We start from the raw sequence: 24,947 nt of genomic DNA, 5'->3' as shown, positions 1-24,947 counted from the left end.
AATGTCTTTGGACAACAAATTTGTCTTTTAAGACAATATCTTATTCTGTGTGCCAGTGGCATAACTCTGGTGTTCTAGAACAACTCTGGGTGTTCTAGAATAATTCTGTGTTCTGGGTCTGGTTCTGGGTGCCACAATGTTGGCACAATCCTGGTTCTGGATATATATATATATATTTGTCTCTGGTCATTCTCTGTGAAGGCAGAGAAACACACCATACTAGAACTTGGAAGCCTAAAAAGGTTCTATTTGGATTCTGGGAGGGAAGAGTCTCAAGCTGACAGAATTTCCCTCAGGGGCTATTCCTCAGGTTTCCAGAAAACCCCTACTCTGTATATGTTAAATGTTATGTTTAATGTTGTAATTGTACAGTCTATATCTGTGTGATTTGTGTTCTGTGTGACTTGTCTGTTTCATTGGTTAAAGAACTCTGTTAAAGTTTTAAGAACAATGATAAGAATTGGTTAAAACTCTGGCAGAAAAGTTTTTCTGAAAAGTTTACTAGTAGGATTAAAGGGACAGAGCAATAAAATTCAAGCTCTGCTTGGATAGATAAGAGAGATGCTAATTGCTATGAGAAGAAAACTCAGGCAGAAGAAAGAAAAACTTTTTTAAAGCTGTATTTGATTTGGTTCAGTTTAACTTACTTGGGGTGGTCACATGCCTCTAATTAGGTAAAGTATGTTACCTTCTGAAACACTTTGGGTAATTATGCAAGCATTATAAGTTATGTTTTGTGGAGTTATTTAGCTATTAATTGTATTGTGAATCTTAAAAGTTTTGAGGTGACAGAACAGGAGAATGAAGGTGATTTAAGAGAGAAGGGGAGACAAAGTATTGGGAAGGTATTTGGGAGAAGGAAGAAGAGGTGGGGGAGAAGGGAGAGGATCTTTTGTCTTCAAAAGTAAAGATTCAACCTCCCCCTCTCCCCCTGCTTTCTTCTACTTTAGCAATGGAGCATGTAGTTAGAAAGGTTGTTGGAAATTGTTTAAAGTAGCAAGAAGGAAAGAGGAAAGTTTTTAATGGAGGGATGGAGAAAATTGAGTGGGGAATCTTGAGTGGAAAAGAATCTTTTGTCTTCAGGGTTGAAGATTTAACTGTCTTCCCTTACCCCCTTTGCTGGCTGTGGCTGCCTCTTTAGAGATGGAGTGGGGGAGGGGTGGCCACGTGGAATCCCCTTCTCTACCTAAGTGTGTTCCAGCTGCTTTCTGCAGAGGCTTGGCTCTCAGTTGTAGAACACAAACTGTCATTTAAAAGAGACAGCCTAGTTTTATGTAATAAGTTAATTGAATATTTGTTTATTTAGATACATGATGGTTTCTTTGTGGTTATATATGTGATCTATAATTTGGTAAGGTTATTTCTAAAAGTGTAATATTTTAAAGAACTTCTTGGATTTTTTTTTTATGTGGAATTAGGATATTCTGTTTAAGTTTTAAATGATTGTATTCTGAGGTTATGCCCATTTTTAAAGGGCTTCTGAAAATAATAATTTTCTTTCCTTTGTCCTTTTGAAGATATTTCTGTTATGGACAATTATGAAATTTGGAATTTTTCTATGTGTTGGGTATTTTAAAGCAAGATGATTTGTATAATGTTCAACTTCTACAACTATCTATCTGGGTATGTAAGATAATTGTGTTAACTTACTGGGACAAATTTCTGTTATCAATATGGGGTCATGGTAAATATTTGTTTGGGATTTATCTGAAGCTTTGGTTAATGGGATTTGTTACTGGAGGTAAAATTTCTTGGGCTTGCAGCTGATATTATTTGGGAGTTTAAAGTTCCACCTTTTGAAAGATAATGAAACAATCACCTGGAATAAAACTAAGTTAAAGCTATTTTACTCTATGTGCTGACGGATCAGTTTTAACTGCTTATGTTATAGTCAGGTTTATATGCATTTTTTTCCTCCTGTGACTGATCAGAACAATGGGCAATAAGAACTGTTAATGCAATTCAATTATGTCATATGATTGTATTCATTATATCCTCAATACTTAGGTAAATGAATATTTACCCCAGTCATCTATCTGTTACTATGTATTGTGTCTGTGGATATTCAGGTTTTTAATGGTTTCTAAATAATGAGAAGACAATGAGCACAGTTGTCTATGAGATCTGTTATTTACTGGGACTATAGCTGACAACTGTTAGCCTGTCCTGTGAAGCAAACCTGTTAAGCTGCTGGCCAATTCATACTGGCCTCTTCACATTTTGAGGCAGTCTGTTCTAACATTTGTTAAGATTTTTTTGTTCTAGATTTTGGTCAAATTACAGCTGGGAATTGCTTCTGGGACTGGGATCAGCCCATTGAAAGCTTTGATCATTGTCAGCCTGCCACACCACACCCATCTCCTTCCCTGGACTGAGAATCTCTGCCCGTCCTCAACAGGAAGCAGTTTTTGAATGAGAGGCTTCGCCCCTGCCCTTGGACTGATATGGGGAATTTGGGAATGGTTGATGAATGACTGTTAAACCCTAACTGGGTCATTTATTACTGTGTATTTAAGATTAGGGATGAAACTGTATTACTGTGTATTTAGGTTTTGGGATGGAAATTGTTAAAATTGTTTAACTATTGCTATTATGTTTGAGGGATTTTTAAAGAACTCCTAGTCTGATATCTATAGGAATTTTAATTCACTCTCGGGATTTATATGTGGGATGATTATTTGACAGTGTAATTTTTTTTTGGATGATTCCTTTTGCCTAAAGGGAAAAAAAGGGAGGAGGAGATAGGGAATTAGGGAACCTGGTGGATTTTTCTCAAAATACCTGAAAGAATGGGAACCCCTAGTTCCTATTCACTTTGCCTTAGGCACTTCTGCCCCACCCCCTATCTCACTAGTTCAGATTGAATTGAAAGTCTAATAGTCCTTTTTCATTTTTAAATTTACTGGACTGTGTGATTGCTGGTTATGCTTTAGCTTTGGAACCCCTTATTCTGTTGGAATTGCCCTGGCAGACTATTTTCTGATTGCCTGTTTTTAAGAAACAACCAGAAATTAGGCACCTTGGGAATTGGCAGTTTTTCAGCCCTAGAACCCCAGTTTCTTAATATTTCAGCATTCTCAAAGGACATTGCAGTTGGATATAAGGCCTCTAAAAATTCAGTGTTTGACTACATTGATGGTCTAACTGTGCATACTCTGATAACTGCTCAGAGATCTGGATCCTTTTTGTATCCTGGTAGCAACCCTGTCTTTCTCTGGGCAGGGACAGGTGGAGCTATTCCAAGCTTCATTCTTCTCTCTTGAAGCTTCTGACAGCCCATTTGAATGGGCAGCATGACTGTCTTGAGCCTTGCTTCTCCCTCTATAATCAGAGGCTGAGTTAAGCACACAAATGACCACAGATCTAACTCACAATGAATTGTCCATATCAAACTGGATTCCCTGGCTGAGATGGTGCTGAGGACCTGGCATGTTTGCACCGGGGAGCCTTTGTATTGCTATTAACTCTGGGGTTGTTAGGGAGAGACTTGTCCATGCTATAAGTCCTTGCATTTTTCTAGTTTTATTTTGGTTTATTTGCTTCACATAGAGTTGGTCAAATTATGGTGCTAAGACCTTCCAGGTATTTGGGGAAGGTAATTCAATGATTTGAATATTCAGAAGATAAGAGTGTAGAGTATTGTGCCACAGTTCCCTCTAATTGTCCTGTCTCTGTTGCCCTAATTGTCCTGCCTCAGTTTCCCTAAATTGTTCTGCCTCAATTCCTTTTATTGTTCTGCCTAAATCCCTCTGATTGCAACACCTCCCCCTCCTGCTTATTAGGACTGAGATAATTAGGGCTGTGGTCACTCTGGCATTCCCAAAGATAAAACTCCAGATGTCCTATCTCAGATACCTAATTGGCATTGTCTTCCTCTATCTCTTCAGATATCCTGGCTCTAGTTTGACTATCTCTTTTATTCCCAATTTGTAAGAATTTATGGTCCTCACTCCTCACCCTGTCAGAACCACTGGGACTCTGCCTCTGCCTCGGTTTACCCAGGTTGTGATCACTTGGAGCCACATGTGTATAGAAATTTCATGGGAGACTCACATTCCCTGCTGGATGCTTTGAGACATCAACCCTGGGGGCAACTTGCCCCCAGCACAATCTCTCCCTCTCAAATAAAATATTAAAAACTCTCTAATCTCTATTTTGCCTCACTTCCTCCAGCATTACAAGTATATAAATAATATGAACATGTATTCTTAATATCATTACCATGCTATAAAACTTATTGACAGAAAGATGATAATAGTTTAAAAGTTTATATTTCCAGTTACTTGTTAGAATAAGATTGTTGAGCTGAATATTACCCAGAAGTAGTGTTGCACAGGGATAGAGAACTGTCTCTGACTCAAGAAGAACTGCATTCAAATCTAAACTCTGGTCACATATTTGCTATGTGCATCTGGACAAGTCACTTAACTTTTAAGTGTCTTCAAGGAGCTTTCTAAGACTATAAGTAACAAAGCAGCTGCCACTATGCATTGGTAAAGAAAGTTTCCTCATTATGTCAATAAACTCACAGTTTGGGGCATCTTTCCCCTCTCCTCACCAACTTTTCTCCTCCTCACCAACTCTTCACCAATTTAGTCCAAATCTCTTAATTTCCCAGATGGGGAAACTGATGCTCTGAGAGGTGTGACTTGCTTCAAATGACCCAGGAAGTTTTAGATTCAAACCTAGGTTCCTATTCCAGATAGTGTTAATACCACATTAGCAATTCAGGTTTTCTAACTGTTCCCCTGAGATGACACTGATTAATTAAAATAAGAGTCAACACAGCTGGGTGGGGAGAGGAGTTAATTTCCTAATTTTTTAGATGTTTTTGAGTGACAATATTTTTAAGTAATGATTTTTATCTATACACTCCAAAATTAAAATTTCTCTTCTAATATTGTTCAATTATCTTTCAGTCACTGAGGATAAATAAATAAAGTAGGCTTGCAGCTGGAAATGGGCTTGTTCATCAGTTTTTCCAGCAGAATTACTGTTATCTTACAGTGTTGTGAGAAATTCATTGTCAGCAATAATTCCAGGAAATTGACATAATTATTTGTTTGCAAAAATTTTAAGAATGCTTTCTTTAAAAAAAAGCAACTTAATTCTGTTGAGTTTTAGAAATGCTATGTTTTACTACATGAAGTAACATAAATCTCTGAGATCCTTTAATTAAGATTTTCAGAAGGATACGTATACCCTAACAGCCATTTACAAAATATGCAGAAGGGATAGACATTAGAAGATTTAAAATGATCAGTAAGCGGGTATGGGGAAGTTCTTAATTGACACTTTAACAAGAATTATTGTTTCCTTCAAATTTTATGTAGATCTTGATTTGACTTTTGCATATCTTAGTTAATTAAAGTCTAGGCAACAGTTTTAACTATATTATACAATTTATTATATCTTTCTTTCAAAATATACATGTAATTCATTTGAAAATAAATATTAAACTCCTATTTACAAATGTAATAACAAAAGCAAAGGTCAGTACAGATGGGAATAAATTCCTTTTGACAATTCATTAATGTTGTCACTCTTGTAGTTACCAATTGAAATATACTAAAACTCATCTAAATCTCTCATCCCAGTATTTTTCCCAAATGTAGACATGTGTAACCCCTGCCACATCATATCGTTTCCAAACAAGGTAATTCTTCGCCTGCATTTTTCTTTTAGTTTTCATAGAATTCAAAATCATTTCCTGAGGGAAAAAGAATGAAGCAATTTGTAAGTCATTAAAGTATTTGACTATTCTTGGGCTGAACTGTCTGTTTCATAGACTACTATTTGTTATCTCATACTCTTATCAATAATAATGTTGACATTTAATGTGCACTTTAAGATTTGCAAAGAATCTTACATACATACATTATCTCATTTTATATTCATAACAAGTCAGTGAGGTAGGCATGGCAAATAGCATATCCTCCATATTTTACAAATAGGAAAACTGAGACTTGGAGAGGTCAAAGGACTTGCCCAATGAATGAGTTGGAGCTATTAAATGTCAAGGATAGGGTTCAAACTCGTGCCTCCTGTCTCGAAATCCAGCATTTTCCAAATTTATTACATTAATATGATTAGTTCTTAGATTATAAGACATATAGCAAAAAACACATCAAAATCTTCCAGAACACCAACAATTTCAAGCTATGATGTAGATCCCAGTCCAAAATGGGTCCCACTCTTAATTTTGTAACTAACTTGGTTCTGTGTTCTGGATCTACCCTACTACTTGTTTCAGACCCCAGTACCAATCATAATTCCAAAGTGATCAGTCCCACTCCTGGACCTAAAGTTTGATGCAGAAGTTAAACTGCAAGTACAAATGGAAGAAGGGAAAACTGAAGGGTTGGGATGATGAATTTCCTGGAAAGTCAGCTATTCAAATGCCTCCTGGCATGTAGAGTGTTGTTTGGCTAGTCTAGAACTAGATTAAGGATTTAAAGTTCAGGGCTTTGCCTTAGCCTACTGATTAATTTCATATGTCCCAAAATGACTTGATATGGGAGCACTTTAATCTATTTTTTAAAAAAGAAATGTTATTGCATATATTTACCATCATGTTATTGTTTAGTCATTTTCAGTTATATCTGGCTCTTCATGACACTGGCACTGGATCTAATGTGCCACTTTGATTTTCCCACAGTATTACTGCCTTGAATTTATTTTGTGCATACTTATAAGTTTGCTGTGTCTTTACAATGTTAACACTTCAAGGGCAGGGACTTTCTCATTTTTGTCTTTGTATCTGCAATTCCTAAGGCATTGTCTAATATATTGTATGGTGCTTAATAAATACTTCTTGATTGAGTCATATTCTGATATATTGGGTTTTTGGATAATTTTTACACTAGCATTGTTTTATGCTACTCATTTTTTAATTTATTTGTGGCTTTTAAGTCTTTTTGGTGCTTTTATTGTATGGTTTGTTTTGTTTTATTGTTGTTTTTTCCTATGAGTTAATAATCTATAACAGATAAAGTCTTCTTGACTTCCTGTTTAGCACTGTTTGGAGTTTGGATGGAAACAGAAATGAAAACTCCTATGACCACAAAATAATCACCAATCTTGTATACAGCGAAATGTCTTCTATATTAATATATCATTATGTTAATATTAATAATTTTGTATGCTATAATTACACGTATATTATTAATATATTCATAATGTAATACATAAATATATAAACAATGTAGTATAATTTTGTATAATATTATTATATGTGTATTAATAATATCTCTCTTACTATAAAAATATAACATCAGTTTTAGTTATGTCTATCACCTACCTTCTAAGGGTTCTTGGCTACTCCTACCTTCTGAGAAGTCTAGAGAACCTATGCTGAAAAATTCTAAGGCAAAAGAAAAAAAATGAGATGGAAAAAAACCACAACAGTTTACATTTACAATTCATCATTGTTTGAACACACCCTCATTCTCTATGATTTTCCTCTTTTTTGTGTTTTATGGTCTTTTAGGAATCAGATGTTCTAGATCATTCCGAGAAAGCATTGGTCTGAGTGTCACACCTTCTAAACAAGTGGATTTAGCATTTTTTCCTGCCCTCAGCAATGACAAGATTCTGAGGAGCTGGAAAAATATCCTGAGCAGTCATCATTAGGACTTACTAGGAAGTCCCAGAAAAGAAAGTAGTAGGAGAGGAAGGAAGGATCCTAGATCAGAGGTGAAAGGCTCATAGGGCCTAACACAACTACTTTACTTTATAAATGAGAAAATAGAGCCATTCACTTTTTTGCTACATAATTTTAAAGAGTAAGAAACAAAATATATAAACATGCATGTATTACAACACAGTTATTTTTATATTTACATGAAATCAATTTTAAAATTGATTAGCTCAAATTCAGTATTTCTTTTTCCTTAGATGAACAAAGGTTACTTTTGTTAAGAGAACTGAAAAACTAAACTCTTCCTCCCTTCCTCCCTCTTCCTTCTTCCCGTCCTACTTCCCTCTTCTCTTCTTCCCTTCCTTCCTCTTCTTTTTCTCTTCTCTTCTCTTTTCTTCTCTTCTCTTCTCTTCTCTTCTCTTCTCTTCTCTTCTCTTCTCTTCTCTTCTCTTCTCTTCTCTTCTCTTCTCTTCTTTCTTCTCTTCTTTTCTCTTCTCTTTTCTCTTCTCTTCTCTCTTCTCCTCTCCTCTTCTCTTCTCTCCTCTCCTCTTTTCTCTTCTTCTTCTTTTCTTCTCTCTTCTCTTCTTCTCTCTTCTCTTCTTCTTCTCTTCTCTTCTCCTCTTCTCTTTTCTTCCCTTCTGTCCTGTCCTGTCCTATCCTGTTCTTTCCTCTCCTCTTTCTCTTGTCCTTTCTCCTCTTTTCTTTCCTCTCCTCTCTCTTCCCCTCCCCTCTCCTTTCCTCCCTTCCCCTCCCCTCTGTCTCTGTCTGTCTCTCTGTCTCTCTGTCTCTCTCTCTGTCTCTCTGTCTCTCTCCCTTATTCCCAAATATAGTACTTAACACAGTGCCTGGATCATAGTAGATGCTTAATAAATGATTATATTTTTTCATAAAATTAAAAAGTAGTTAAAAAGTAGTAACTTTTTATTGACAGAATCCATGCCAGGGTAATTTTTTTTACAACATTATTCCTTGCACTCACTTCTGTTCCGATTTTTCCCCCACCCTCCACCCCTCCCCCAGATGGCAGGCAGTCCTATATATGTTGAATATGTCATAGTATATCCTAGATGCAATGTATGTGTGCAGATCCAAACAGTTTTCTTGTTGCACAGGGAGAATTGGATTCAGAAGGTAAAAATAACCCAGGAAGAAAAACAAATATGCAAACAGTTTACATTCATTTCCCAGTGTTTTTTCTTTGGGTGTAGCTGCTTCTGTCCATCATTGATCAATTGAAACTGAATTAGGTCTCTTTGTCAAAGAAATCCACTTCCATCAGATTACATCTTCATACAGTATCGTTGTTGACGTATATAATGATCTCTTGGTTCTGCTCATTTCACTTAGCAATGATAATATTTTTTCCCCGGTTTTTCTTATCCTTGAATTCTTGGTAGAATGCTACTTTGTTTATCACCCCACTCTTTTCGAAAAACTCTCTTCTCCCTTGAATTCCATCATTTCACCTTTATTTGTTCCTCCTCTGATTTCTCTGACATCACATTTTCAATCTTCTCTCTGCTCTTCAATTCTATAAACGTTCATACTCCCCTATATCTTCAAATTTTCTCTCACTTGGAGAACTCATCCATCACATATAGTTTCGATGATCCATTCTATGTGAAAGACTCAAAAATCTGAATTTTCAATCCTGAACTTCAGTTCTGAATTTCCAGTTGGCTAGCATTTCCCAGCATCATTTCAAACACTAGATCTTAAACTAATCTTTTTTTACCCAAGGCACTGAAGTTGGGGCACTGAGTCTGGATGCAGGAAGACTTGACTTCAAAGGCTTCTCACTTACTAGCTCTATGACTCCAGGCAAGTCACTGAACTTCTATTTGCCTGTTTTTCCAAATATTAAATGGGGATAATAATATCTCCTATCTTCAGAGTTGTAAGGATCGATATTATCTCCACCTCAGTATGTTGGGGGTTGGTTTGTTCTGTTCCCCCCAATATGAAATATTTGTAAATATTTGTGTGCTTAGCACAGAGTCTAGCACAAATGATTATTCCATCCCTTTACCTTCTTCCTCAAACCACTCTACTTCCTTTGTTTCTGCTCTGTTCATAATATATGCATTGGTTTAGTCATCCAGATTCAAGACTTAGGACTCATTTTGTTTTTTCTGGCATTTGCCATTGTATCTAATGCCATTTAAGTCAGTGGATTTTTTTTTCCTTCAAAGAATCTCTTGAATCTTTCACTTCTTTTCACCCCTTGCTCAGGCCCTAGTTCAGCCATTCCTGAACGACTGCAGCAGTCTCCCCTACATGTTCTTCCTGCTCCAATCCAATCCAATGCTCTCTACTCCAATTCATCTTCCACAGTGTGACATGATAAATCTATTTAAACCACTTCAATGGGACCCACTTTAAAATTTTCCATGGCTCCTAAATACCTACTGTAACTAAGGACAGACTGGACTTCCACAATCTCAGTTTACTTTTCCACGTTTACCTTCAACAATTTTTTCTCCAGCTTTCTGTCAAAAATAGCCCATTTATTGCTCCTCAAAAGATGACTTATATTTTGCCACCTCCATGGACTTTGTACATGTACCTCTCAATCTAAAATGCCACCCCACTTCTCTTTTCTTTTCTCTGCTTTTGTGAATCAGTTCAATCATTTGAAAAAGGAACTTTTCACAGACTGCTCTAGAAAACACTGATTTCTCCTTTCTCTGAACACCTACAGTCTATATATCATTCACTTAGTACCTAATATATGTTTTTGGTATTACTGTGTAATATAGTTATTTGAATAATAATAATAATAATAATAGTAATGTTATACTATTATTCAAGCTTTCACATATTTAGTTCATATTTTCCAAGCTAGATTAGGGTAAATTTCTCAAAGGGAGAAACCAAATCTAAGCTATACAGGGTGTCCTAAAAGTCTTATTATAGTTATAGGTATTAAAGCTTAAAACTGTATTAAATACAGGATTGTCCCAAACATATTAGTGCAGTTTTAAACTAAAACAATTAAAGCTTGAAACTTAGCTAAGACTTTGGGATATCCCTTGTTTGTATTCCCTTCACTGCTATGCACATAGTTGACACTAAATTAATGATAATTGTTTTCTTCAAAGGTGCTTTTCTTCTTAAGAATTTAGAATATTTTAAATATATTTTCTCATTTTTTCTAAGAAGGATCAAAGAGGGATATTCCTTGATCCCATTTTATGAACAAGCATCATGTTTTTTGTATTTATTCTCACAAGATTGAATTTTAGCATTTGGGGATAAAAATGGGTAGTTGTTAATTAAAATATCTACTACCAGTTTGATCCTTTTGCTCTTCTTCCAGGTTTTCCTCAATTTGGATTCTGACTCTGTTTTCACGTGGTGTGATTCCAGCTACTAAAATACGTAAATTAAAAATGAAAATTTTATAAATAGATGAATAAATCATATTCTTTACACTTTACAAAAGCAGTTGTTTCATTTCTTGGATTTGCCATGAATTGCTGAGAAGGGGAGGAGGCTGAGATATTTTGAAATTCAACTTCACTAGGAAAACAATTAGAGGGGAAAAAACTAGAAAATATAAGTAAAATAAGTGAGGAGAAGGGAGGGAGACTAAAATTACCAAAGATTTCAGGAAGAAAAAACAAAGACCATGAAGATAAATAGATAAGTCAACCTGGCTTTTAGATCTATTAAATGAGTACAGGAACCTACAAATAAATACCACAAAACAAAGGACAGTGATCTAGCATTTGATAAGACAGAGAATCCTCTGAAATTTGAGAAGAACATGGAACTACAATATACTGTTTTTGAGTAGTTTAAAAGAGAAATGAGAATTATGAGAGCAGAATTTATGGCCTGTACAGCAAAAAATAATGGGCAGAATTGAAAAACCTGTAATCTTTAATGGCAAGTCTCACCAAAGAATCAAAGAGAAAACTAAAAATTGGGAATACAAATATACATAAAAAACAGTCTAGAAGAAGGGAAGATAAAAAAACACAATAAAATTAGAACAAAATATGGTTGTTATGCAAAACATTGAAGTTAGAATGTATAGAGATAATTTAAGGAACCATAGATCACCCAGAAAACATGACAAGACAAAAAATATCCTTAACACTATAATGAAGAAAAAAAGTGGCCCAGAACTTCTATGTATAGAAAATGAAATTGCAACTGAAAAAATTCACAGATCACGTCCAGAAAAAAATCTAAGGCAGCAAACTCCAAAACATAGAGTGGTTAAATTGAATTATTCATTCAGTTCATTACGCTGCAGCCACCTTGATGATGTTTTTCCAAACCAAAGATTTAGAATCATTCACGGGGCTCGTTTGAAAAACTTCTAGTTTATCCGAGATTATACATAGACTCTGAGAGTACAGGGTTACTACCACACCTTAGAGTGCTAAGCAATTATTTTTATTGTTGTTGTTGTTATTATCATTATTATTGTTGAGATATAAGAATAGTGAACTAAGTTTAAAAACAATAAAATTTAACTAGGGAATATATATTTTAAACTTCTCTTATGACATACAGTTTAGCATTTCCTTTGTGACAACATTTTTTTAAATTTCACCTAAAATTTTACCTGGAAGGTATGGCTGATATGTTGATACTTCTCCGAGCGCAATTAGTTTTTCCTGTTTAAAAAAAAATAGAGACATGATACAGAACAAATAGTATAATGAATGGATCACCAATTTTTTTGTTCCAACTAGAGATTTCCCTAGCATAAACTACTGATGTGGAAAACCCTTTTGCTAATGAAGATCAACAATGGTTCAGCAACACATTGTATCTGGGGGCTGCAGAGATAAGATAATATGATGTCATCATACATGACTATAAACAACAGGAGAAACTTGAATCCAGTCCTCCTGATTAAAAAAAAGAAAAAAAAAACTAGCTCTCTATTCTTCTTCTCCTGAGACCTGTATTTGAAAGTCAGATTTTCTATTCAGTTCTGGTCTTTTCATCATGAATGTTTGAAAATCCTCTACTTCATCTACTTTTCCCTCTGAAGGCTTATACTCAAGATTTTCTGGACTTTGTGATTCTTGGTTGTAACCCTAACTCCATTGCTCTTTGGAATATCATATTCCAACTCTTCTGATCCTTTTATGTAAAAGCTGCTAAATCTTGTGTTATCCTGACTGTGGTTCTACTGTACTTGAATTGTTTCTTTTTGTATCTTTCAATAGTTTCTCTTTGAACTGGGAGTTTCAGAATTTGGCTATAATTCTCCTGGGAACTTTCATCTTGGAATTTCTTTCAGATGATCAGTGGGTTTTTTCAATTTCTGTTTTACTCTCTGATTCTAGAATAGGACAGTTTTATTTGATATGAAAGATGATGTCTAGGCTCTTTTCTGATCACAGCTTTCAGACCAATAATTTTTAAATTATCTCTCTTGGATCAATTTTCCAGGTCGATATCTCAATGAGATATTTCACATGGTTTTTAATTTTTTCATTCTTTTGAAAACCTGACTTTTTCTACAGTATGCCATGTTAACTCTTAATGACTACTATTATTAATGTAATCACCTTTTAAAATAATATATTTTATTTATTATTTTAAATGATTAAATAAAGAGCAAACAAATGGTACTGAGATAATTTGAAGTGTGATTATAAAGTAATCAAATATTTCTTTACCATCTAGAAAGGGTATAAGTAGAGTTATTCAAAATCATCCTTGGGAAGCTGCTACTAAATCCTTGGAGGCAGACAGAACTATTCTAGAAACTGTTGCTCAGAGAGTATTGAAATGTCCTTTGATATTGTTTTCAGAGAGATTTCCATGGAGTTTTTTTTTCTCCAAGTTCTCAGTTGGAAGTGATTTCCCTGGTTTTGTATTTATTATTGTATGCTGTTTGTATAAGTTTCATATATTTTACATTTTCTATTTGTGTATATCTTATAGCCTCTATTACATTGAAGATACTTAAGGGGAACAATGATGTGTTTATGAAGAAGCCATTTCAAGAGGCATCTTGGTGTAGAGGCATCATGATGTTGTACATTGGGAATCATAGCTCTAGAATTAGAAGACAACTCTTCTTTGAAGAAAAAGAAACTGTGTCATGGGGGTTTTATTCCACAATTACATAGATATTAAAGTCTTGGAAGTGGGATTTGAACCTAAGTGATTCAATTCCAAAGTCAGTATTTTCTTTATACTATCTCTCTCCCAAAAGATAGTGCTCTGAGTCAGGATATAGTTCTACTTCTAACACATACAGTCACCTAACCCTCAGTGTCTCTTAGATGACTCTCTAAAACTCTTAAGTTGCAGATAAATTGCTAATCCCCATCGGTATAGGGAGTTTCCACACTAGGAATGGATAAAATATGGTTCCCAAATGGTCTAGATCAAAACAACAAAAATCTTTGCTAGGCAGAAATAAACTGGGCATTGAACCTATTTTACACTAGTGCAATGTCAATTAAATTAAAGCTTTTATCACTTCTCACTTACAGACTGTTAATAATTTACCTCATCATTTGAGATTTCTTAATTTAATCATATCTCATAATTTGATCTCCTTGTCCAAATCTTTATCCTTCTTAACCAACATGCTCCACAAAGCTAAATGGTTGTCCTAACGTACAGATCTGATTATATTCAACAAACAGGAGTGGAAACAAATTTTGTTACATTTAGAATCAAAAATAAATTTCTCTGTTTAGCTGGGAATAAAGTACAAGGAAATTGCTTTTGAAAACCCAGGAGCTCATCACACAAAAAGAGCAGATAACTAGGTGTTAAACGAACTGTAAAATGGCTTCGATACTAGGTGATCCCTTTTTGAGTATACACTGATCTCTTTGATATAATACAGCATCTAAATGAGACAGCAATAATTTTAAGGTCCCCTGACCTTAGGAGGCTTCTGTTCTAACAATAAGTCAGTGATTCTAAATCTTTGGAATCTATGATCCTGAGGCCCTCTGATCCAAGAATGCTATTGTTCTGTCAATGATTATAAAAGTCCTCTGGCCTAGGAATATAATAATATTACTTCCCTTAGACTTTATTGAAGATATATTAGTGATCCTGAGACTCATTCTAACCATCTATCAATGATTTCAAGTCTTCTGGCTTTAGAACAGTCCTACAAACATTACTATCTGTTGGTCAGTTATAACCAAATTCTTGTGATGACCAAATTCTTGAGACCACTCTTTGGTTCTACCCCGAGGCCATAAATTAACATATCTATAACATGAAAAACTAGATTAATATATCTTTTTGTTTCTGTTTCTTTGCTAAATTCTCTTGGAATTTAGGCTGCTTCAATTGGTTTCAATTACAATAAACTTTGCCTCTTGACTTGGATATGAGTTCAAGCCTGCAAATTCTTTGGAGGAACTTCATAACACCAGTCTCTGACCCCAACCTTTGGGGGTTCCCTTCCCAACTTCAACATCTTGAGTGAATAAGTGGGAAGGACTAGGCCATATACTGGGTGACCTAAATGAAGATTAGTTAGGTGAGGCCAGGTGGTCAAACTTGAAGAAACCAGCTCTAAATGACACACAGAAACCTGTGACACATGAAAACCTTGACAGAGAATTACTGGGGAATTAACAATCAATGTATTAATTCAACTAGTTTTAATCAATTAACTGATTGGTGGTTTCTCTGGCTAATTAAAGATCCCAAGGAGACCCTGAAATGCCTTAAATCTCTTTTGAAAAAGGAATTTCCTTAACAAGTGAAACATGATCCTGATTGGGGGAGGTAGGGAGCTAAGTCTTTAGTTCCTCTTATTAAGAATATGGCTCATCATGAAGGTCAGCTACCTCCAGGTATTTGGGCAGGAGAAGCCATTTTCATCTGGATTTTTTGACTTGTTTTGTCCTTCATGAACTGGGTTTCACTAAATTCAAATAGAGGGGATTAAGGAGAGGGGTTCTTCTTCTAGGCAATCAGGATTCTGTTTGTACTCTAAACAAATTTTGTCTCCTAGTAGGGTGGGGCTCTAATGATCATGTACTTCAAGGGCTAAAAACTACCTTGTCAGTCAGCCAAAGCTCTTTAGAAGCTGAATGACCTTTTCAGGAGTTGGGTTTTTACAAATAAAAATGGGGAAAAGGATGTATCACAAATTAGTAATTTATTATTAATAGTATAATAATAATTTCTCTCATAACACATAACATAAAGAAGGGAAGGCTGACAGAAGTTGTGTGGAACTTGAGAATGAACACATACGTAGAGGCCGTTGCCATAGGGAGGAGAGCCAACTTTGAGAATGAAGCTATTTGGGCCAATTAGACATTTCTCAAAGAGCACCATGACATGGTGGAGGTGGGAGGTGGGGGGAGGAGGAGAGGGAAGGGTGATGTCATAAAGTGCAAGTGAATTGGATTTGAGTGAGAGATGCTGTGCAAAATCACCTGCCTCACTTTTCCTTCCAGAACCATCTGGGTCCAGTGGTCAGATATAGATCAGGACAACTGGAGATGGCTCTAGATACAACAGGAGACCTTGGCCTTTTTAAGCTAAGATCTTCAACAGATCTCAGTTTGATTGAGGTGGCACCTATTCAGTGATAATGGCTAGGTAGCAATTGAGGCAAAGAAAGAGGTTTCACCTATTCAAAAAACAAATCTAAAGAAATAAATGTTTGAATGAATCTGGGACCCTCAGGGTTTCTGGCCAGAGCAGAAATGACTTATTTACTTTCAATCTGAGTCAGTCAGGACCCAAACAATGACCAAATTGGGCTTGGCCTAGGACATATTGGTAGCCAGTGACAATCAGATAGGTTTTGGTTTAAGGCATGGTCCTTAAGAAAGAAATCTAGCCAGTAAATCCCAAGATATCTTGGAAGGGCTCGGAGGTACAAAAGAGAAAAAAATGTTTTTAAGAGCATTTTTAAGGTAAGCCACCCTATGTTGGCAGAGGGAGGAAAGGAAGGGAAGGAGGAAAGGAAAAAAGGAAAGTAGGAAGTGAGGGAGGGAAGAAAGAAGAGAGGGAAGGAGGGAGGAAGAGAGGAAGGTAAGAAGGGAAAAATATGAGGGAGGAATATGAGGGGAAAGTGAGGAAGGAAGGGAGGGAAGTAGGAAGGAAGGTGTTTTCCAACAAATCATTCCCAATATTAATGAACTGGGTTCTTCCCTGACTGGTGGCTCCTGGAATTATATCACCTGCCACCAAGATTCAGTTAATTAAGACCATGCAATGGCATTGTCAATTTACATCCCAGCCAACTTCATTGCCCCTTCTGAATCCAAAGAAGGAGAGGTATTCAGATTTTGTAAAGGGAATATGAGGGTACTGCTTTTATTACCATATCAACAATCTATGACTATATCATTTGAGCTGGGATCTGTGTGGAATCAAATTCTTCACCACACTCCACACTTATATTAGCAAAATTAATTTCCTTGAATCTTTTCTGAAATTACCTGTTGGAGATCATGGATTATTGCACCCTTAATTTCTTCAGTTAATTCAGTCTCAGTCAAATCCGTACGAGGAAACCATACTCCATTCTTGCATTGTACTGGCATGGAAAATACCATTCCTGCAGGTGTGTCAAATTCACCTGGAGTATATCCATAAGACAGTGAATAACAAATGCAATTAATTTCTTCACAGTCCCATGAATATACAAAATTATAAAATGACCCACAATAAATGTTTTTGATGATGACTATGCTGAATTATTAGAAGATAATCTCTATCAGCTTTATATTTATCATTTGGTTCTACTGGAGCCCAGTCAGTCTTGATTGTTTATGCCTGGATTCTGAATGTATAAAGTTAGTGACTGTAGAAATTGTGGGTTCTGGCTTACTTAACTACAACTTAACTGGTCCCATGACCATTTTCTTCTGCCCACATTTCCTGAGCTGGCAATCTGTTTCCCATGTCATCCCTCACGAAGTCCTATCTGTTTGTATTCTCTACCCATATTCTAATCCATAAGGCAGTTTTATATGATCTCTGAGTTAAATTGTATGATTTGGAAGGTAAAAAATAGGGCCTATAGGCATGGCGATTTTCCAGCTAAGTACTAAATGTTCATAAAAACAGTCCTTAAAACCTGGCTGTGGCAGGTGACAGAAAAGTTAGTGCTAACTACTGGTGAGTATCCAACATCCAACTAAATTGGTTTCTTTTATGTAGATTATTTTTTGTTTGTCAAACAAAAAAAATTGTGGCTGGCTTCCCAGCAGTGTTGTGCGATCGAAATAGGCTTGTTCAGTGAATGAGCACACCTGGATTTTAAACACTGCTCTTCTGCTGATGGCACTACTTGCAAGACAAAATGTAGACAGATGGTTCTGCCTCTAATTTTTTAATATTCGGGGAGGGAAGTGGAGTTGGTCTAGATGCTTTTCAAGGTGACTTTTACTTCTAACATTCTATGAATCAATCTTACTCTTGTCTACTAGGATAAACAGGAGGACTTCATTAAGATGATATGCATCTAAAGAAATGGAAAATCATGAAATTCCCACAATTCCAAATGGTTTCTTAAGAGAGCCTCCCATCTCTATGCTTTACTCACTTTGATTTCTCTGACAAAGTGTCAAACTGCCTCAAATATCAGCCTCACCTGCTTGTTGATACTTGGGACCCCTTTAAGAGGATACAAAGCCATTTGTTTTACAATTAGACATAAAGCACAAAATGGAACACAATGATATATATATATATATATATATTATATATATATATATATATATTCACACTCGTTTGTAAATTACTGATATCAGATCCTTTCATAAGAGTAGGCTTTGATAGGAGAATTACAGAACAAAGTCCCTGGGGATCTGAAAGAGATAAGAGGACATCCAAGCCATGAAAAGGAAAGTGGAGAGTACTGAATTTGGGCCTAATCCAATATGCTGCCTACTGGGAGCGGTAGCTGATTTTGTGCTCCACAATCATATGGAACTTTTTCAGGGAGGAAAATCTAGGGAGTGTTTGCCACTCTTCCTTAATATCTGCACTAATACTATTGTGATGAATGAATGAAAATAAGGACAAAAATCAGACAGCATCAGCAATGTGATATACCAGAAAAGGCACCAAATTTGGAACAAGGTTTCTTCTTGCTTTCTATGTGACTTCAGATAGGTCAACTAATTCTGTAGAACCCAGGAACCTCATCTATAAAATAAGCATACTCGGCCAGATGATCTAAAGAGGACAATCAGAATGGGTAAGGGCTTCAAGACTGTGCCAGAAGAGGCTCTATAGAGAGAACTAGGGATGCCTATTTTGCTGAAAGACGGCTTCATGGAAGAGCTGTAACTAACTGTTTTTCAGGGGCAAGTGACAGACTCAGGGAAATCTTGGGGAAAGACCTTAGGGAGATGCCTCCTTGAGAAACAGTGCCCTATTGTGGGGAAAGATCTCAGGTTATCATCCTATCTTGGGGAGAAACCTCTTGACACATTGGCTGATGCTGAGAAAACCACAGCCAGAGGATGGAGCAAGATAGAGCAAGAGTAGCCTAGAAGTTGGGTGGTTTGGGGAAAAAATCCTTTATCCCTGACCAAGCTATAGTTCTGCATTGGAAATAGAGCAGTGATAGGAAATTGGGATTATTTCAAAAGCAGTTATGTGGATTCATTGGCACTAGAAATCAGACCCTGAAGAGATGATTGGAAGTTGCAGAGGCAGATTTATGTTTGAACTATTAACTGTTGTTGTTACTCAGTCATTTTCATTTTCAATCATATTTGACTTGACCTCATTTGGGATTGTTTTTTGGCAAGGATATTGAAGTGGGCTGTCATTTCTCTCTCCAACTCATTTTACAGATGAGGAAACTGAGGCAAACAGAGTTAAATGACTTACAGAGAGTCACAGAACTAATTGTCTAAGGCTGGATTTGAACTTATGAAGATGAGTCTACTACAGTCCAGGCCCTGGTACTCTATCCATTGTGCCACCTAACTGTCCTTTATTAATAATTAGAACTGCTTTAAAAAAGTAGAATGATTTCCCTTAGGAAGTATTGGGTTCCTCTTCACTCAATGTCATCAAGGCAAAGCTGAATGATTATCTTCTCATGTATGTTTTAGAGGTTTCCTGAGAGAAAGGAAGATGGAGACAGTCAAAAGACCAAATATGAAAGTTCTCTGACTCTTCATTTCTCAGATCTTTCCAGACAAGGGAAACCCAGGGAACAGGAGGCCTGATTATTCCTTCTTTTAACAAGTTCTAGAATGATAAAGTTAAACGAAAGAAGAGAATCAGACACTTGATGGAGATTTGTTCAGATATAAGAGATGGGAGTATGTATGATTATGCTGGCTATCTTCTGCACAGGAAAAAGAAAGAAAATTCTTTTCATGATGTGGGAAACAAAGATTCACCTTCACTTATTATTCCCATAGACAAAATCTCTCCTGGAGGGGAATTGTGGTACCAGAACTTCAGTACAGTAGCTATGCAGTGTGCCGATGAAACACCCCTCTGGAAATACCTCGTCAAACTCCACGAATTGACGGAGGCCTCAAATTCTTTCCTAATCCACTCACTGAAAAAAGAGAAAGCAATAATTTTACTAGAGCAAAATACTCCTCTAAAATAAAAAATAAATAAAAACCATGAGAAATAAATGGTAATTCAAGTCTGGAAAACTGAAACATAAATGTAAATACAAGCACACACTAATTCTACCTTAAGAACTCTGTCACATAGTAGCTTTATATTCAATATGACTGTGTATGTAGATTATAAATTATGTGAAACAGGAAATAAGCCTTAATTACTTTTATATTTCTTCTGGTACATTGCACATTGTTTTTCACAAAGTGAACAAATAAATAGTTGTTAAATGATGGATATGAAAGTGTTAAATAAGTCTCTAGGAAGGATATGTTCCTATTTAAACTGTGTATTTTCCACCTCATTATGAAAAGATACATACTATAAAATACATTTTGTCTATTGTTGCCTAGTTCAATAATTCAAGAATGTATCATTTTGTTACTATGGGGTATTCCCTCCATTGATACAAATAAGTAGATGTTCTTCAAAAATTGCTATGACCAAGAAATTTATGACTGTCATTCTCCTAGTCAAACATTAAAAAAAGTACACGTTCCAGGTCACAATTTTCCATCACTGTTAAAGAACGTTAAAACAAGCAGTGCACTCTGGATAATTCTATAGTCCTTCAGAAAGTAGCTCGATTCTGTATGATTCTGTGAAGTCATGTATGTTCAGGATGTCATATGTGAAGGATGTCATATATTATTGCCCAAAGCTCTGTTGAATGGGATTGGATTCCAGTTGTCCTAAGACTAGAATAGGCACACTAGAATAGAATAGAATATACTTTGAAAAGTATAACCCAGGAAGAACTTCTCCCAGGTCAAAAGTGTAAAATGAATTGGATGAAAAATCCAAATATCTTTATGATCTTTTTATGGTTCCCCTTAATCCTAAAACAATTACATATGTTGAAAATATTTTCATTGAGAAGTTTTTTTAAAATCACACACATACACTTACACAAAATTAACATGTCAAGATAGCTCACAATTAAATATAAAAACTCTAGTGGCCAAGTTGTTGTTTCATATGGATATATCTAATCTATTCACATGAATTGATAACATGGTAAATATGGGGAAGTTGGATAGTTAAACAATACTTTTGCAGATCTAAAGATAGTTGAAAATTATCTTAAACGGCTCTGATAATGTTATGATCTATCACTATATAATAATTAGTATATAATATTTAAAAGGTACCATACCTGTCAAATATCAAGTTTAACAGGTAACGTGAAAAGCTTGGAGGTCCCCAAATAGCACTGTCATATCTGAAAACTTTTGCTTTCCTCAGGTCAATGTGGTGAGAACCGGTAATATTACCCCAAATTATCACATCTTTGATGTCTAGAACAAAAGGATTCAATTAACAAATATAATAATGTGTATACAAAAAGAAAATACATTACCTGAGAGTCTTAATTGGGATATTAACCTAGGGAAATGGTTCTTTAAAATACATGAGAGAATCCTGTCAATCTTTTATTTCCATGTGCAGCTCTTTTAAAAACAATCATTAATGAATTTGTTTTTATATCCCAATTATTTCTAAAAACATATTTCTTCCTTTATAAGCCCAACCCTTACTCTGAAAAGTCCTCTTTTTTTAACATAGCTATAATTAAGTTAAAATTAAATGTAAAGCAAAACTAGTTATTTCATCTGTATATATATAGCTATATACCCTATAGCTCTCTATTCTATAAGTCTCCTCCCTTTTTGTTGAGAAGATGAAGATATATTTCATTATTTGTGTTTTTCATCATTAGTTTTTTAATTTACCAAGTCTGTGACTTCATTTTTATTGATAATTTTATTTAGATTGTTTTAATCAATGTGTATACTGTTCTTTTGGTTCTGTTTATTTTACCCCCTACATCAGTTAACATAAGTCTTCTCATATTCCTGTGAATTTCTCATTTATTTCTCACAGTATTGTTGTTGTATTCATATTCCAAAGTTTGCACAGGCATTTCATAGGAACATAGATGCATGGAAGATATGTTAAGACACTTCAAAAAAAAAAGACACTCCAGAAGCCATAAAGCTTAACCTTTTTTATAATAAAAAAATCTTAAGGCATTCCCCTAATTATGAGAAACTCATTCTCCCTCCCTCGGTTCTTTGCTGCCACAAAAAGCATTTTCATTAATATTTTGGTACATATTGAAACTTTTTTTAAATCTTTGGCTTTTTGGAATAAATACTCAGGAACAGGATTGCTGGATCAAATGGCATGTGAGCAATTTAGTAGCTTTTTGTATAATTTCAAGTTGCTATTAAAAATGACACCAATTCATGGTTTCAACAACAATGGAGCACTGGGACTAGAATTGGGGAGGCTTGAATTCAAAACTGGTCCCTGACACTAGTTGTGTGACCCTGGGCAAATCATTTAATCCTGTTTACCTCAGTTTCCTCATCTATTAAAGGGGGATAATAGTATCTACAGAGTTTTTGTGAGGAAAATGCTTACTTAGCAGAGTGCCTAGCACATGATATTATATAAATGTCAGCTATTATTACTATTACTATTATTTCTATTTTGTCTCCTGCAATAGATTTTTGAGTGCCTTGAGGACTAGAATTGTTTGTTTTGACTTTGTACCCTTAGCACCTAAGTACATAATAGATTCTTAATAAATACTTATCACTGGGTTCAGGATTTAGACATAAAGAGTGATGATGTAAACAAATTAGGAGAGCAAGGGATAGTTTACCTGTCAGATCTTTGGAGAAAGGAGGAATTTATGACCAAAGAAGAACTAGAGGGCATTATGAAATGCAAAATAGATATTTCTGATTACATTAAATAAATTGTTTTTGGTCAGATGAAACCAGTGAAATAAAGATTAGAAAGGAAGCAGAAAGCTGGGAAACAATTTTTATAGCCAGTGTTTCTGACAAAGGTCCTTTTTCCTTCTTTTCTTTCCTTTTCCTTTCCCTCTTCCCTTCCCCTCCCTTCCCTTCCTTTTTGTGGGGGCAACTGGGGTTAAGTGACTTGCCCAGGATCACACAGCTGGGAAGTGTTAAGTGTCTGAGACTAGATTCAAACTCAGGTCCTCCTGACTTCAGGGTTGGTACTCTATCCACTGCGCTACCTACCTGCCCCAAAGGTCTCATTTCTAAAATATATAGAGAATTGAAGCAAATTTATAAGAATACAATCCATTCCCTGATGGTCAAAGAATATGAACAGACAATTTTCAGATGAAAAAATTAATGTCATTTATAATCATATAAAATGCTCTAAATTACTATTAATCTGAGAAATGCAAATTAAAACAAATCTGAGGTACCACCTCACACCTATCAAATTGGCTAAGATGACAAAAAAGATAATGATAAATATTGGAGGGATGTGAGAAAGCTGGGACACTAATGTGTGGTTGGTATCAGTTCTACACCTGCAAAATGACTTGGCAAAGGAAATGGCAAAGTACTCCAGTATTTTTTCTAAGAAAACCCCAAATAAGGATATAAAGTATAGACTGGACCGAAGAGAAATATTATGAACTGATCTAGTCATTCTGGAGAGTAATATGGAACTATGCCCATAGGACAACTGTGTATAGCTTTTGATCCAGAAGTCTTATTACTACCCAAAGACATCATAAAAAAGGGAAAAGGATTCATGTGTGCAAAAATGTTTGTAGTTGCTCTTTTTTTGTGATGGCAAGGAATTGGAAATTGAGTGGAGGCTCATCAACTGGTGAATGATTAAATAAGTTATGGTATATGAAGTAATGGAATATTATTGTTCTATAAGAAGTGATAAGCAGGCTGATTTCAGAAAAGCCTGGAAAGACTTATATGAACTGATGCTGAATGAAGAGACCAGAACCAAGAGGACATTTTATGCAGTAATAACAAGAGTATGTGATGATCAACCATGGATAGACTTGACTCTTCTTAGCAATGTGGTTTTTCAAGACAATTCTAATAGATTTGAGATGGAAAATACTATCTGTATTCAGAGGGAGAACTATGGAGACTGGATGCAGATCAAAGCATACTATTTTTACCTTTTTATTATTGTTTTGCTTTTTCTTTCTCATGGTTTTTTTCCTTTTGTTCTGATTTTTCTTTCACAACATAACAAATATGGAAATATGTTTAAAAATACTTATCAACAACTGAATGTTATATAGTAAACAAATACAAAAGGCCACTGTACATTTCAATATGAATTTATAAAAGCCAAAAACACCTTCAAAGACATAATAGAAAATAAAATTTAATTTATTTTATAGTTTGCATTTTGAAAATTAAACATGTAGTTTTTATAGGTGCTTAAGTTTTACATATAATGAAAGCAAGTTGCTTTATTTATCCAAAATTAACATAATATTTACATGTGGGAATGCAATGGATTACTCTTTAGGTTTCTAAAGCAGAGAGAATCTCATAGTTAAAAGTGAACACTTTTGATGATGGATATTAGGTTACTCTGAAATATTCTGGTTCACTTTGGCATGGGTTCTGGTTATTCCATTGATAGCAGTAACTAAGTGGCACAAAGGAATAGAGTGCTGGTACTGGAATCATTAAGACTGATTGTAATTTCTAATTCAACCTTAGATGCCTAATGGTTACCTGATTCTGGGCAAGTCACTTAATTCTGTTTGCTTCAGTTTCACACCTGTAAACTGACTTAGCAAAGGAAATTGAAAAGTCCTCCAGTATCTTTGCCAAGAAAACCTCCAATAAGGATATAAATAGATCAGACTGAATAGAAATATTGCTTTCTAAAACTTCCTTGTTGATAAAGAAAAAGATGTGAC

General features: G+C 35.3%; 1 protein-coding gene across 3 annotated transcripts in view; it reads right to left on the bottom strand.

The window, feature by feature from the left end:
- Nucleotides 1–5,411: 5,411 nt before the first annotated feature.
- MDH1B (malate dehydrogenase 1B) overlaps nt 5,412–24,947 on the bottom strand; it is a 36,273-nt gene continuing 16,737 nt past the window's right edge. For all 3 annotated transcript variants that reach the window (XM_003765980.4, XM_031958210.1, XM_031958208.1), the window contains 7 exons: nt 21,369–21,510; nt 19,978–20,141; nt 17,050–17,189; nt 12,219–12,270; nt 10,931–11,011; nt 7,301–7,363; nt 5,412–5,710 (listed from right to left, as the gene is read on the bottom strand). In XM_003765980.4, the coding sequence (XP_003766028.2) occupies nt 5,682–5,710; nt 7,301–7,363; nt 10,931–11,011; nt 12,219–12,270; nt 17,050–17,189; nt 19,978–20,141; nt 21,369–21,510 (671 nt within the window). In that variant the 3' untranslated portion in view covers nt 5,412–5,681. The remainder of the gene's footprint in view (nt 5,711–7,300; nt 7,364–10,930; nt 11,012–12,218; nt 12,271–17,049; nt 17,190–19,977; nt 20,142–21,368; nt 21,511–24,947) is intronic.

The sequence above is a fragment of the Sarcophilus harrisii genome, chromosome 3 (genome assembly GCF_902635505.1).
Source record: "Sarcophilus harrisii chromosome 3, mSarHar1.11, whole genome shotgun sequence".
In the NCBI taxonomy this organism is placed as follows: Eukaryota; Metazoa; Chordata; class Mammalia; order Dasyuromorphia; family Dasyuridae; genus Sarcophilus; species Sarcophilus harrisii.
Note: the sequence above shows the minus strand (reverse complement) of the source record. Positions and strands in the feature narration are given on the sequence as shown.